The following is a 16,358-nucleotide window of genomic DNA, read 5'->3' as shown; positions in this document are numbered from 1 at the left end:
AATGCGTGAAAAGGTTAAGAATGAATGTTCTTACAATAATGAAAACAGTTCATTAAAACAGTATTTCAATCGTTCAGTCGTAACAGTCATATGTGGTACATCCATTAGCATAGCAGTACAGTAAACAGTAGGTCTTAAAAGACTGAGCAGTCAATGATGGCTATCATAACAGTAAACAGTAGTGGTTCCACATGGGAACCGACAGAGATCTTTGTAACAGTAGCAGTAACAGTAACAGTAGTTGCTAAGGATACCACAATACAGCTCAGAATAGAGGACATACATTCATTCAGTTAACAGTAACAGTTCAGAAAGCAGTTCAGTTAACAGTCAGAAAATATTCATCTTTGAACATATCTTTACACAGTTGTTACTCACAGAGTTCTGGGCTACAGTTAAACTAGAGTGCGTCTCCAGTCGCCAACCCTACGCAGTTTACAGGATGAACACACACTAAGCTACACAGTTGGGAAAGATAATAACTTAATCCCTAATTTGCCTCGGTGTGTTCTACATCCATATCCTCATCAAGATGCCTTAAACTAGGCCTAAGAATGCCTAGGATGAAATGAGGATGCAAAGATGCACTTTAAAACATTTTTCAGAAAACAGAGGTCCCGCTCGAGCGTAGGTTTCCCCGCTCGAGCGGACATGAAGACAAAGGTATCCACTCGAGCGTACGCTTTCCAGCTCGAGCATTCTGCAAAACAGGGCAAAAGTACTGGATAGGTGAAAATCACGCTCGATGGGCGCTCGATAGCCGCTCGAGCATAATACACAAGGTCTCTCTCGAGCGTCAATTATTCTGCTCGAGCAGACGTTAAAAGAGTGCGAAGTACTGGGAGCACGAATTTCCCGCTCGAGCGCCACTTTCCCCGCTCGAGCGGGATTTCAAAATCTGGAATTTCCAGATTTGAACTTCCAAGCTCAAAACCAAGTTCAAATGCACAAATTTCGATCCTCTTGGGCCAATTTTCCAGAAAACATTCCAAAACTCCATATTTAACATGATTCCAAAGCTCAATTGTAAAATCAAAGCCCAAGGGTGTTTCAAACACTCCATTTCAAACCAATTTTCATGAACATGATGAACATGCAAACATGCATGAGTTTAAATCAATTCAAAACTTCAATACATGCTCTAATGAGCCGATCCTTTTCTAAACAAGGTGAATGCATGGTCCATTGTAAAAATATGAACATGCATGTACACTTTCATGAAGAACGACATCAAAACTCAAGGATGTAAACATGCATGCATGAAATGAGCTTCCAATCAACATTATAAGCCATATCTTGGCTACAATCTTCAACAATCCTCTAAATCATGCAAGAAATACTTCAATTCATGACTAAGAAGGTAAGAGCTCTGCCTTATGTCTTCAATTATGAGAATATAAGCTCAAGTTTGCAAATTACTCTTCAATTCCTTCACTTCTACCAAGTTTCCAAGCCAATTAGAGATGAAATCACACTCTCTCCTAACTCTCTCTCTCTCTCTAGTTCGGTTGAGCTCAACAAAATGGCTGATGAAATGTGTTTTGATACAAAGAAAAGAGTCTCAAAAGTGCTAAGCTAGTGGCCCACTAGTGGTGGCAAAATGGTGAATAAACCAACTCATGCAATTTAGCTTATTTTAATCTAATTTAATCATACTAAATCACATTTCAGATAAATATGCCATAAAATTGCATAAATTCTAAGGATCATAGAACATTAATTAATTTCAGATTCGGCCGCCGATAAGGCCTTCAATTTGCAGTTTAAACATAAATAAACAAACAGATAATCAAACAGGCAACAGATAGACATACAATTAAACAGATGTACTCAATCAATTTAGTTCTAGATTTCAGTCAGTCAGTTCAGTATTTCAGTCGATTCAATTACTTATCATAATCAGTCTCAGTTTAACGGTAATCAGTAATCAATCGGTAAACAGTGGTGAGGGTTGTTACATTAATATTATTTGGTTGACGAAAGGGGCGATCGAATGTTGCCTTGAGATTGTTAGTGAGGAAGACGGATTTGGAGGAGCAAGTACTTTTTTGACAAATTACTTAATTAAACAGAAATATGAGGTACAAAAATGTCTATAAGAGGCCCCAATACGTCAAGAGTACAAAACATAGTCTGAGCACTGTGGGCGTGGGGGGCTCTCAGTGTACAAACATCTATGAGCAAGGGAAGAAGCAACATGCTTTGCCAAAGCATCTATAGCAAAATTACGGCTGGATATTGATGAACAGCTCTTGAATCCTTATGGTGTCTATTGCCAACAGAATTATTTTGGGGCTACCTTCAGAGGCTTTCTGTATGCTCGGATGGATACTGAAGAGGAGCTTATCATGCTTGATATTTCTTCTAGCTTTGAGGTGTTGGTGTCTGTGTTTTATGTCTGTATCATGTTATTATGGATCAACGAATTTGGGGTACTATAGTTGGCCCTTTGCTAACTGTAGTAGGTCTCCTCTGATTTGTGGTTTTTGTGCTTGTATATCATTAACTTCTCTCCTTGTGGCAACCTAGTTGGGATGGGGTTTGTTTTTCCATAATGCATTTTGTACTTAAACCTTTTTGATGTAATTTGGGGTGTCTTGGGTGTACCTTAGTTAATTACATCAATAAATTTTCTTTTTGCCAATCAAAAAAAAAAAAAGTATCATTTTTTGAATGAGCTGGTTAGCTGTGCATCCTGGGCTTTTTGCTTTCATTTAAGAATTGGAGCATTTTAGAACTGGAAAACAAGTGGAGATATTTGTTGGTGCTTTTGGTAGAGATCTGATGGATGACTTTGTTGTGATGGAAAAATTAGCAATAGTATCCACGAATAAGCCATTTGGAAATTCTCGTCTTGCTTTAGTTGAAGGATGAAATTTTTGGTCCATTAGTAATTCAAGTGGTTGGAGGTGGCGGTAGAGGGAGTGGGTTAGGATTTTCACATGGGTTACAGGCATAGAAGATGAAGACAAAGACAATAATGTCCTTTGCATTAAGGGTTTGGGGTGTGTTTTAATGTGTGTGAATTTGGATGGAATTTTTAACAATAGCCATGTTAACATGGACTCTTATATTACATGAACTTGGGTATGAATATTGGGTGCGACTGTGCGGGTGAGTATCTTAGCACCAAACCTTCATAAACCTAAAACTTAGGATATTTGGATGTTTATCCAAAACTTAGATATGGGTACACAGATGTGTCATGGACACTTGCTTATATTACATATTGTATCATGTTTTTAGATAAGATTTTGTAAATTATGTAGAAATGTACTTGAAATGTATAGGATTTAGAAAAAATATAGAATTTTGATCTCTCATTCATGTGAGAGATTAGAAATATTTATTTACTAGTAAGTGGGGGTTTTCTTTTTCTTTAAACATCGAAAAAAATTAGAAGGTCTAAGTGTCTCAATTATGTACGGATATCAAACACATATCCTACACCCGTACCATTATCATAGTCGAGGTGCGTGTAAACTGGCCTGGACACCCAGCCATAAAAAAAATAATAATAATAAAAAATAACCGATGATACGGGTACTAAGTGTTTTGTGGCCATACTATACGGCAGGGGTGCGCACAGAGTGTTTTGTGGCCATACTATATGGTAGGGTTGTGCGTGGTGCAGTTTGAGTGTAAAATTATAAATCAAATCATGAATGGTGGATTATTAAATAACTAAACCACGGTTTGAGCGGTTTGGATAGTTTCAATTTGTTAGTTAATTGAAGAATAATCTTAAACAATTATCAAGCATTTGTATAATGCATAACACTAATTTGCATAATATTTTTTTATATATAACACTAAGTAAGTTTACATAATATTTTTCATATATATATATATAACATTAATTTTCAACAAATTCGACATCTTAAATCACTCTTACATTGATTTTTATTTTGATATTTCATTAGAGGTAAAAAAAAAAATATGTATTAACCTATAGTGGAGCGGAGCGGTTTCAAATGAGGATTATAAATTTCGAACCGGGGTTCAAACTAACCCCACGGGGGGGATTGGTGCGGATTGGATAGTATTTTGCACGGCTATACTGTATGGGATAAATTGGATTTTGTCCTAAATTTTACTTCTTGTTTATCAAGTATTAATTTAATACTAATGCTTATTAGTCTCTTAAAATATGAAATGGCACTTCTGATTTTATCGTGTTATACTTTTTTTGCTTCCTTCTATTCCTTTTTCTTTTTGGAGATGGCTAGGATGGCAGCTAATGGGACTACAGAGTTCCAACGAGTTGGAAAAACCAGTAAGACATACTCAATGAAAGGAAAGGAAAGGAAATTGCATCAAGAAAAGGAAAAACAAGGCCCCCACTTAATTTCCTATCAATTTTTCATAATGCAAAGAAAACGATCGACACGTCTTGTCCTGATAAGCTGTGTAAGCAGCTCTACACTGGAGTATTCTTAAAAGACAAGAAACTGGCAAGTCTATATAGATTTTCTCCCACATCTTAGATGAACCGATGGAACTTTTTATTATTATTTCAGAATCAGTATATATTTCTTGTTTCATAGTGATTCTCTATGATATATTTATTTATTCCTTGAACCTTAACTATGTAATGAAATATATGTAATGTACCCATATATAATATTAAGTGAGCATATAAAATATTAATACTACACCAAAATAAACTAGTGCTTTTATGTTTAATAAATCCTAAAATTGTTTATATTCAAAATTTTGATGTCAAGATGATTTTGTTCTCATTTTTTCTGCAAAATAGAAAATATGTAAACAAAAATGTATTATTTGAGGGTGTCAATAATCAAGATCATGATTTATGGTACTTGACATAATTTCACAATATATATAGGTATATATAGCAAGTTGTACTGTTTACAAATGCCATAAGTTGGTGTATGTACAAATTGGTCCTGTCTGGTGTAGCTTCTATGTTTTGATTATCAATTTTTAGCTTGTTAGAAACTATACCACACAGGACCAATATCAATTGTATTGTTCATGTTATTGTAGGAACTATTTGAAAGCATGGTGTACTAATAAAGCTAGGGGTATTAAGGGTGTTTTGGTCTTTTTGTTATTTTTAGGTAAGGATGTGTATTGTTTGAATTATATTTAGTTTAGGGGTATGATTTAATCTTACGAGGATTTTAGGATTCAATTCTATGATTAAATAGAGTTTGTGACAGCTTTGTAAGACAAGTTTTTTTTAGATCTGTCTTGTCATCAATGAAAATTACTTTTGTCTTCTACATATTTTTGAAATATGTAAGGTTTGCATGATTATTAAGCACCTATGTAGAGGTTTTTTCTTTGTTTGTCTCTAACAAACTTGAACTTTTGATCGAAATTGAGAAATTCAAAGTAATTCTATAATTAATTGCGCTCTCATCTGTGTCATGTTTTATGCTTGTGTTGTACTCTTCTTAGCGCAACAAATAGAACAGTTATCTGTTACATTTAAGTATGGATAGTTGCTAGCGTTATTTTTATTTTTTGTTTCCATTGTTGTCATTATGTATTGATATTCATGCATGTTTTCGTTACTACAACTGCAGAAGTATTCTGTTGACAAGAAGACAAACAAGAATTGCTTCATGCTATTTGCAAGGAAAAACTTGATATCTGTTGGAGTGATCATTCTGATTATTGGAAATGGACCAATGAGGAGACAAGGTGAGTGAAATAATATGTATAGCTTAAGAACTTCATGTATTGTTATCTTTAAGGCCACTTAAATTTTAATCAATGAAACTGATCAATGGCATGATAAGAAGCAATTGGGCTTAACCAGTGTTACCAGAAAATGCTAATACTCTAGTGATTTATGTTTCGGAACATGGGTCCTGAAATATGGTTTATTTTTGTTCGAAAACAATGAATTTAGCAATTCAAAGCAATCCCAAATTTATTTCCTTTAAAAAAAAACCCAATTATAATGAATTAATATCTAGGGAGAGTGGAGTTTTGGAATGACAAAAAAAAAAAAAAAAAAAAAAGAGGATGAAAATGCGCTTAGAAATATGTTTGTGCGTGATGAATTTAAAAAAAAAAATATGGGCTATAGTTTATTTGTCATGGCCCAAACCCGCCCCCTATGGGTTAAGGACATAACCGGCCAGTAATCCTAAGATTACCTACGGCCTCAAACTAAAACAAACGTAACCCAACAGAGTAAAGGGGCCAAACGGAAGCACAAATTTAAAACATTGTCCACAGAGCTGTGCTTATGTGCACATCAAAACAAACCACTTACATATACGTTAATAACCCACATCAAAAGTACAACACCATAAAATTCTTTACAGACAGGATCATTCAAACTAAGTCAACCCATAACAGAATATATACAAATCTACATGAAGTCCTTGCCAACAAGACAAAAGGTGAATACATAATAAAATGGCAAGGATGGGTCTCGTGCGTGAGACATAAGGCAGACTCTCCAAAACTCATGTTGTTCCTGGCAGACTTCACTAGGGCTGGGTTTGGACTTTTCTTGGCTCACCTACAAACACGTGAATGAGCGTGAGCGATGGCCCAGGGAATAATATCAAATACAGAGGTTACATAACAATATGTAGAACAACATGCTCCAAACGGCCTTGGGCCCAATTCATACTTTTATTTAACGGATATATATAACTATACGAAATTCAATTAAGTAACTGTAGTTCCGAACATTCTGGCCTTTGGCCCATTCAGGTTTCCATTCATGGTAAAATGGCCTTCGGCCCATTCACTTGTGTCGAAACGGCCCTTGGCCCATTCATTTCTGTGAAAATGGCCTTCGGCCCATTCATTTATGCCAAAACGGCCTTCGGCCCACTTGTTCATGTCAAAACGGCCTTCGGCCCACTCATTCATGTCGAAACGACCTTCAATCCATTCATATATGTCAAAACGACTTTCGGTTCATTCATTTTTATCAAAACGACCTTCGGTCCATTCATTTCTATCAAAACGACCTTCGGTCCATTCATTCTTATCAAAACGACCTTCGGTCCATTCATTATTATCAAAACGACCTTTGGTCCATTTATTATTATCAAAACGACCTTTGGTCCAATCATTCATTCATGTCAGACTTTTGTCCACAATCCCAATTAGCAACTCATAAAGCTTATAAGGGAATGCACAATTGGACATTTATAAGCTTTCAAATATCGATATTACTCACAGTGATCGGCTTGTGGATTTGCCCTGGAGCTTGACCCTACACATTTCATGAATGCAAAAGGGTCACTAACAATTCAATCCGTTCCTTAATTCACATATTCCTCTTTAGGCTTTATTCTTATCTCATTAACTCATTTACAATGCTTAACATATGCCTAAGAGTGATCATAAGTGAAAGACAACGGAAAACAAAACACAAAATGCATGAACAAAATTTCAGGAAACAGGGTCCCCGCTCGAGCGTGGACTTCCTCGCTCGAGCGGACCCAAGAGGCCTGCAAAAGTACTGGTTACCTCAAAATTACGCTCGAGCGTGATTTAGGGCGCTCGAGCGGAATGCCTGTCTACAAAAGCTCCTCGCTCGAGCGTGAAATATCTCGCTCGAGCGGACATCCAACTCTGCAAAAAGTGCTGGGAGCACGAAATTTACGCTCGAACGGAGGTTCTCCCGCTCGAGCGGACCTCAAAATTCTGGAAAACCCAGAATATGTTCTTGAGCTCCAATTCGGTTTTCAACCAACAAATCATGCATGTTATGGCTCAATTCTCAAATATAATTATACCAACATGATGCAAACCCCAAATCCCAACCCAATGAAGCTCAATTTACAATTAATTCACATGCATGCCCCAATCTCCCATAAAACTCATTCTAACATAACAAATTCATACATTCAAGCCCATATCTTCATAATTTGTACATGCATGTGATGAATTAGCCACATTCTCAACTTAGATGCACAATTTGTGATCAAAACATGAGTTTCAACTACAATTTACATGGATCATACCCTTTGAGCTCAAAACATGCAATATTCAAGACAATCACACACATGCATGCATATATGGGTCTCCATTATAACAAATTCAACTCAATTTCCTTATGATCAAACAATTCCATGCTCTAGACCCTCTTTCAAACTTGAATTCACAAAATGATAGTTAAAATTTACATGAACTACTCACTAAGGAGTTTAATCTTCACAATCTATGGCAATTCTTGTGTTATCTTCAAGGCATTCAAGGATCAAGAGCAAAACTTAGATTTTTCTCCCCTCTTTCTCCCCTCCCTCTCTCTAATAGCCGACCCTTCTCTTTTTCTCTTAGAGTTGATCAGCCAAAATCAATGTAAAGGGAAGAAATTGGTTTTAATAAGGCTTATAATAGCCCCACTCACATATTATTTCAACATAAAATAATTGGGTACTCAATTCACCAATTTAATCAGTTTAATTTGACCAGAATCAATTTCAAATTAAATTTCACCGTAGGTTCTAAAAATTATGCCAATCACAATGACGTAAACAATTTCGGGTTCTGTGGCCGATAGGGCCCTCAATTTAATTTCCAAAGCAGATTATTCGAACAGATATTCCTACGGTGAACAGATAACACTTCAAAATCACATATATTCACATAATGGCACATAAAATCATGCTAAACACATAATCATACTCAATTTAAGGACGAATTAGCATACTACGCAATAGGGGTATCACATTATTGGATGTCTAATTGTTAAAAAAAAAATTATATGGAAGTACCGTAATAGTGTAATCTATATAAGTTTATCATACCACATTTCCATTTCTGATTCACATATTGGAACAATCTATGTTTCAAGTAAGACAGGGCCTAACTGTGAACTACTTCTTCAAGGAACATTTGTTGATGAAATGGGCCAACTATTTTTCTTATTTTACAGGGAAAAATAAGTTTACAGTGGATATGGAGATATTTGTGGTTGTAAAACTTTTTATTTTCTTCTTTTCCAAACATGGACAGTTTTAACCACGGACAATTTACATAGTTTTGCATGCAGTGGTGAAGAGATTGAAGTGGCTGAGCTAAAAGAGGTATGTTGCTTAGATATTAGAGGGAAGTTTGGTAGAACAATTGATCTCTTACGAGGAACAATTATGAAATTGTTTTTTTCTGTGAGGATGATTAATGACGATGAGTACTACACTCATATATCAAATTGTATAGTGACGCTTGTCATGATTCTCCCACATTCAAGAACGCAACGTCACTACAAAAAATTAAGGTTTTAGAGACCAAAATTTAGGGACAAAATTATTATTTAGGAACCAAAAAATTTTGTTACAAAAAGTGTCATTATATTTTTAGCAACAAAAATTGGACATTAGTGATGAATTATTATTCTTTTGGGACCAAATTTTTTATCTCAAAAAATAAACCATTTTGGGACCAAGATGTTTTGTCTCTAAAAGTTTATTTATTAATGACATTTTCAAAATTGTCGCGAAATGCCTTGTTTTTGACTTTTCGGGATGAACTTCTAGCGACTATCATGATGATGATGGAAATTGGTCCCTAAATGCCTTTTGCAACAAAATTTTCACTTTTAAATATCTAAATATTTGGTTTTTAAAACTTTTATTTGTTGTAGTGCGTAATGAAAGTTTAGAAGGAAAGCCTGTAGAAGAATGGTTTGACATCCTAGTGGGTGAGTTTATAATGTCACCAGAAAACGTTGGAAGCGTCGAATTCTCCATGGAGGAACATGGTCCAGATTGGAAGGGTGGGCTTACTGTGAAATATGCTATCATTTGACCCAATGTGTAAATAACTTTAGGCACTTGGATGGTTGGTAAACTTCTCTATATCCCAAGGAATATCCAATGCAATTAATGTGAGAACATGTGTAGTGGAATATGTATGCAAACTATTATTATTACTATTATTTTAGTATTATTTTGTAGAATGCTTGTATAATATATATGTCCTAATTTTTTGTATGAGATTGCATGGATTCATGGGTCCGTATATATTGGAGAGTTGTTAGAATTAAGTTTGTGTGATTCAACTAACAAAAATGTTATGCATTGTGAAAATTTATCTGAATTTTAATATGAAAGTGAGTGTGGTGTAGATTTAAAATTTGTGAGATGTGGGGAGGGGTGTCGTTGAGATCTAGCTCCAGTTTAGGAGTCGCAGGTTCGTTTAGATCGAGCTCTTAGCGTCCCAAACTCAGGTATGGCGTGGTATCCCCCGCCTCTGATGGAAAGAGGTACGTCGTCCATGCAAGACAGAAGCAACCTGATCCAATCCATGAATACACCAACAAGAGAGCCTACCCAAGACAAGCCCCAGTCCCATAGCAAGCTAGTTTTAATAAATATAGACCATTGATTTCTTTTTAGTAGATAATTTTTGAATAATTTTCTTTTGGATATGGAAGTGTTGCTCTTCAACCAAGCCTGATTGCCTTCTTTTATCTCTCTCTCTCTCTCTCTCTCTTTGTGTGTGTGTACACATATAAGTACATCCAATTTAGTACTCGACAGATGCAGGGCTAAAGAGGGTCAATATGAGGTTCAGTTGACGTAATGTGTTAGTTTATGTGGTTTTCAAAATTTTAGAAATCAGGTTTTCATTTCTTTTATTTGTTTTTTTATTGGGTAAATCACACTTAGCACCTTTATACTTTAACAACAATTTTACATGCTAATCTCAAGCGAAACCGAACATAGGCAACAATAACGCTGTGTTTGGTTGGAGGATTGGGGAAGGGATTTGGAAAAGGAAAATGAAAAGATAGGTTTCACCCAATTTCATAAACTCTTTCCCTTTTCTTTTTCAAATTCTTTCCCAAATCCCCCAATCCAAAAACTAGAACATGAAGACCATACAACTCAGAAAGCATTGGGAACGCTTGACATGCAAACAAACAACAAACTTGAACCATCTAGCTAAACCAGACAAAACTTAATTAATTATGGGGACGTGCGAAACAGTTATAACCCTTTCAACTATTACTAGATGGCCAAGAAGTTGCAAATGAGGAGTGTTGTGGCTATAAATAGTAGTTCATATGAAGAAATAAGAAATCAAATTCCATCCAAACATATTTCAATTACTTTATTTTCATCGTTATGCCTTTCCTTTCCAAATAAGAGAATTTTTTTTTAACAGCAAGAACAAAACTTTATTGATGAAATAAACAAGTACAAAGTGTAAGACAAATTACATTAATAATGAAAGAGGAAGTGCAAAAGCATCACAATGAGCTAAATCATCCCAACTAGGTTGACACCAAAAAGCCCATCCTATCATTTGCTAGCACCCCCAGAGTTGGTCAGAAAACAACAAAGAAAACAGACCAAACACCATAACAACAACAACAACAACAACAACTCAGCTGCGCAAGCCCAGCCTAACACTCAGCCTAACACTACCCAAAGTAGACACACTAACAGCATAACACAACAAAGTCCAACAAAACAAACCAGTAACAAGCTGAGCAGCCAAGTAGCAAGACACCCAAGAAACAACAACCAACTCACCAACAACACAGCACACCAGAGTCCAACAGAAGAGCATATAGTCCAATAGAACAAACTAGTAACAAGCTAAGCAGCTAAGAAGCGAGACACCCACAAAACAGCTACCAACTCACCAATATCACAGCACACTAGAGACCATCACATCAACAACCTTGCTCAGATCACCCTCAGCCATGTACACAGATTCTAGTGAACACTCCCATACACAAATTCCAGACCAACACTTGCTGCTACAGCTCACCAAAAGAAAACAAATTATAAACCAGGGCATTGCTGCTGCTACTGATGCACCCAAACCTGATGTTTAACCTTGTGCTTCACAACAAACCCGACCACCTAAACAAACTCTAATATGCCTGATGTTATAGAGAAATTCATTAATAGAAAGCTGACAATCCTTAGAAGAAGCCTTTAGCCAAATAGCTAACCTGATAATAATTGGCTCCTGAAGCTCCTTCATAGCTGGTTGAACATTATTGAACAAGCAATCATTCCGATGTTTCCAAATAGACCAAAGGGAAACCAAAGGAATAGCATTCCATATCCTCCTTTCAGCTTTCATGAGACAGGTACCAACCCACCAATGCAACAAACATTCAACAGAACCAGGCACAACCCAAACCAATCCCCACCACTGCACTAATCTAGACCACACCTTCCAAATTAGAGGACAGGAAATGAGGACATGTGAAATAGATTATGCCTCTGATTTACAAAAAATACACACATTTGAAACTTCCTCACCCAGCACTCCAACCCATTGAAGGAAAACAGTAGTTTTGATTTTATGTTTCCAAGCTAACCACCCAAAAAAAATTGAACTTTGGGTGGGAGATAATTAATCCACACCAGTCTACTAGTACTCACAAAAGCACTAAAACCCATTTCACAGTGCCTATATAAAGAAACAACAAAGGACTGACCTGGTTTACAAGCTAGCCACCTTGGTTTGTCTTTTTCCCCCAAACATAATACAAGGGTTGCTCTTAACACTTCAATGAGCCTGAATACCTCCTCATCCTCCCACTGCCTCAAAGGCCTTCTTAAACATAAATCCCATATCCCAGAGCTTCCTTTTTTATCAACAAAAAGCTTGATAGAGCCATTCTTCTCTGTTGAAAGTGAAAATATTCTAGGGAAAGCCTCTTTTAGACAAATACCACCACACCATTTATCATGCCAAAATCTCATTCTACTCCCATTACCCACTTGAATTTGAAAATTGTTAACAAAAAATTGTAAAATAGTGTTACTTTGCTCTGCCACTGCTAGGACATCACCCCATATCTTAGACCATCTTATGCCAAAAGTTTGATTTGGCAGCCATGCTCCATCTTCAAATTTATACTTATGACAAATCACCTTTTTCCATAATGCCTCCTATTCATTAGCAAATCTCCACCACCACTTCATTAATAGGCAAGCATTTACCTCCCTAATTCTCCTTATTCCCAATCCACCTTGATTAATGCTCTTGGTCACTTCCTTCCATTGTACTAAATGAATCTTTCTTTTCAATTTTGTGCCTCCCCCACAAGAAAGTTTCTTGTAAACTATCAATTTCCTTAGCAACTCCTTCTGGCATCCTGAAGAGAGAAAGATAATACACTGGCAAACTAGACAGCACTGATTTGATTAGAGTTAGCCTGCCAGCAAAGGATAGGAGCCTCCTTTTCCACCCAGCAAGTTTGGCTTTGATCTTGTCAATAATAGGTTGCCAAGATTTCTTTCCACTTAGAGAGGCACCAACTGGTAAACCCAGAAATTTCAATGGTATATTCTGAGTTTTACAATTAAGCACTAAAGCAAATTCCTTGAGTACATTGACTGAAATTCCAACCCCATAAACCATACTCTTATGGAAATTAATCTTAAGTCCTGAGATTCTTTTTAGATTCATTACCTCCTCTATATAAGCTTCACAGAAAAGTAATGAATCGTCGGAAAATTGTAGATGTGAAACAACCACCCTATTGACACCAATATGTATCCCTTTTATCAATCTCATTTCCCTTGCTCTGAGTAATAGAATACTTAACCCTTCTACTGCCAAATTAAACAGGAAAGGTGATAATGAATCACCTTGTCCAAGGCCTTTTTGTGGACTAAACTCTTTAGCTGGTGAGCCATTCACAAGTACTGAAATTCTAGCATTTGAGATATACTCCTTCATCCAATTAATCCATTTAGAGCCAAAGCCAAAATTGGACAACATGGAAAACAAAAACCCCCAGTTGATGGAATCATAAGCTTTTTCAAAATCAAGTTTGAGCATTAGTCCCTTCTTCTTGGCTTTCTTCCACCCGTCCACAATTTCATTTGCAATCAAAACCCCATCCATTTTTCAATCAAAACCCCATCCAAGATATTTCTTCCACCCAAAAAGGCTGATTGGGTTTCACTTATTACTTCTGGCATAACTGGTTTGAGTCTAGTTGCTAGAACCTTGGACAAAATCTTGTACATTGACCCAATCAAGCTTATTGGCCTATAATCATTGAGATTGACTGCATTGACCTTCTTTGGAATTAAAGTGATGAAAGAGCTATTCATTTCAAAAGCCAGTCTACCAAACTGTGGAACTCTTTCATGAACAGCATCACATCTTCTTTAAACACCTTCCAATTCTTTTGAAAACACATTAAGTTAAAGCCATTGGGACCTGGTGCTTTATTTCCATTGCACTCTTTGACCGTTGCCCATATCTCTTCCTCCGAAAACTATGCTTCCAGATGCTGAAACCAATCACTACATCTGACACTCTTGAATCACTAGTTAAGACAGGTCTAATCGTCCATGCTTCTGAAAAGTGCGTGTTGAAGTGTGCCCATACCACATTCTTCACTAGCCCTGGATCCTCAACCACCAACCCCTCCACTAGGATAGAGTTCAGCGCATTCTTATTCTGCATACTGCTCGCCATCACATGAAAGAATTTGGTGTTTCTATCCCCTTTTAAGTTCCACTCCAATCTTGACTTTTGCAGCCATGACCACTCCAACATTCTACCGAGCCTCCATAGTTGACTACTTGTCTCTCTTTTTAGCTTCAACTCTTCTTCCCCCAAGGGTCTATCTTCAGCCAAATAATCCAATGAGTATAGCTGGCTCTCAGTTTCTTTAATTTTCTCTAAGACATTACCAAACAACTCTTTGCTCCATTGCTTTAATGCTAGCTTCAATGCATGTAATTTCCTTTGCAATATTACACCTGTTCTTCCATTTAGCTGTGACTCTTGCCAAGCTCTCTCCAAAAAGGATGCAAAATTGGGGTGCAACACCCAAGCATTAGTGAACTTAAAGGGTTTGGGTCCCCAATCCCTTACGTCCTCCATTAAAAGTAGAGGACAATGATCATAAATGTGTCTAGGTAATCCCCACAGTTTGGGCTTGAATCTTTCAATCCACTCAGGGCTCAGTAGGAGCCTATCAAATTTACTCCATTTATTGCCATCAATTGCATTACACCAGGTAAATTTCTTACCCAGCATTTGTAACTCAGTCAACTCACACCTATCTATAAAATCATTGAAGTCTTTCATACTCTTTCTCTTCTTGAACAACCCACTCTTTCATCCACTGATCTAATTTCATTAAAATCTCCATATATGCACCAAGGTTTAGTGAAACTTGCTTTCAAGTTTACTAGGATCTTCCATAATTTACCTCTCCTCACAGGGTCATTTGGAGCATACACTTTAAGAACAACACAATCAAATGAGTTAAGAACAGTACCTACAAGCATAATGAAATGCCTATTGCTGCAACAATCTGAGAGCTGAAACACATTAGGATCCCATACGCAAATCAGCCCCCCTGCCCTGCCCTCAACATCAACAACCATGAACTCCATTTTGTCTCTAGGTCACAATCTTTTAACATTCACACGTGAAAAGCTTGCCTTTTTTGTTTCTTGAAATAATGCCAAATCTATTTTCCTATCTACCAAGACCTTCCTAATTTTTCTCAACTTCTCATTCATGCCAATCCCTCTGACGTTCCAACTTAACCACTTCACATCAATAGATTTGTGCTCTTTCATAACACCCAGTAAGAGCTGATTATGTTGCCCCTTCAACCCCATCTCCAATCCTTTCTTTATCCATCTCCTCCATCTGGACAAGTTTTTGAAGCATTCACTCGTCTTGGCCCTGACAATCAATCCCCAAACTCTTACCCACTAAAGAAGTGTTAGTTGAGCCTCATGGAGTTTTCCTTCAATGCAACTATGCTTAGATTTATCTTACACAGATCTCAACATAGCAGCAGTTGCCGACCTGACAACCACCCCTTTGTAGTTCCTTTTACTTGATCCAGCCTCTCCATGCCCTAGCCTTCTAGCAAACCCAAAGAATCCATCTACTAACATGGAGTTTCTAGCACCCACTTTTCTTTTCCCTTTATTGTTTCTAGACTTCATCTTACCACTAATAGAGTCGCAATCACTGGACTTAAAACCCAGCACAATATGCCCATGTTCAGCCCACATATTGGGCTGATTAATACTAGAGCCAAAATGTTGGTTTGTACCTGGCCCAATGATCAGATTAGTGCATTGCTTCTAGCCCAAAAGAACTTCCAAGTTAATAGCAGGTTTGAGCCTCGAAGACCTACTCAAACTTCTCACTGAACCTAGTATGTGAGTCTAACCACCTACTTTTAGAGTCTCATCATTACACCCCTGCTGTAATCCTCATTTTTCCTTCATCATTGTCTCTGCCTCACGTGTGCCCTTTTCAATTGCTTTCCCAATGCCGACTGCATTCTTACTTTTCGCAGCTTTATTTGATTTCTTAATGTAATCTTCAGTTTCTTCAACTATTGAAACCTCCATCTAGTTACCTTTTGCAACCACCTCACTACCTTTATTCCT

General features: G+C 36.8%; 1 protein-coding gene and 1 long non-coding RNA gene across 2 annotated transcripts; one reads left to right on the top strand and one right to left on the bottom strand.

Annotated features, from left to right (window-relative positions):
- The first annotated feature begins 5,553 nt into the window (after window positions 1–5,553).
- On the top strand, window positions 5,554–9,920 carry LOC145820992 (uncharacterized). Its single transcript, XR_014363035.1, has 3 exons — window positions 5,554–5,673; window positions 8,999–9,032; window positions 9,590–9,920. It is a non-coding gene; the product is annotated as an uncharacterized LOC145820992 (long non-coding RNA).
- Window positions 9,921–14,127: 4,207 nt separating this feature from the next.
- Window positions 14,128–15,338, bottom strand: LOC114295922 (uncharacterized). Its single transcript, XM_082918014.1, has 2 exons — window positions 15,152–15,338; window positions 14,128–15,002 (listed from the first exon to the last, which is right to left on the bottom strand). Exons 1-2 carry the CDS (start codon window positions 15,336–15,338, stop codon window positions 14,128–14,130), a joined length of 1,062 nt encoding a protein of 353 aa, XP_082774140.1.
- Window positions 15,339–16,358: the final 1,020 nt, after the last annotated feature.

The sequence above is a fragment of the Camellia sinensis genome, chromosome 3, assembly GCF_055761805.1.
Source record: "Camellia sinensis isolate YWXY chromosome 3, ASM5576180v1, whole genome shotgun sequence".
In the NCBI taxonomy this organism is placed as follows: domain Eukaryota; kingdom Viridiplantae; phylum Streptophyta; class Magnoliopsida; order Ericales; family Theaceae; genus Camellia; species Camellia sinensis.
The sequence above is the reverse complement of the archived record's forward strand: the minus strand, read 5'-3'. Positions and strand labels throughout refer to the sequence as shown.

Excerpts from the sequence above, each read along its gene's own strand:
- LOC114295922 (XM_082918014.1), bottom strand. The coding sequence starts at position 15,338 with ATGGAGTTCATGGTTGTTGATGTTGAGGGCAGGGCAGGGGGGCTGATT. Across the intron at positions 15,003-15,151 it reads AAATGACCCTGTGAGGAGAG|ATAGGTGTGAGTTGACTGAG; the intron begins GTAAATTATGGA and ends ATGATTTTATAG.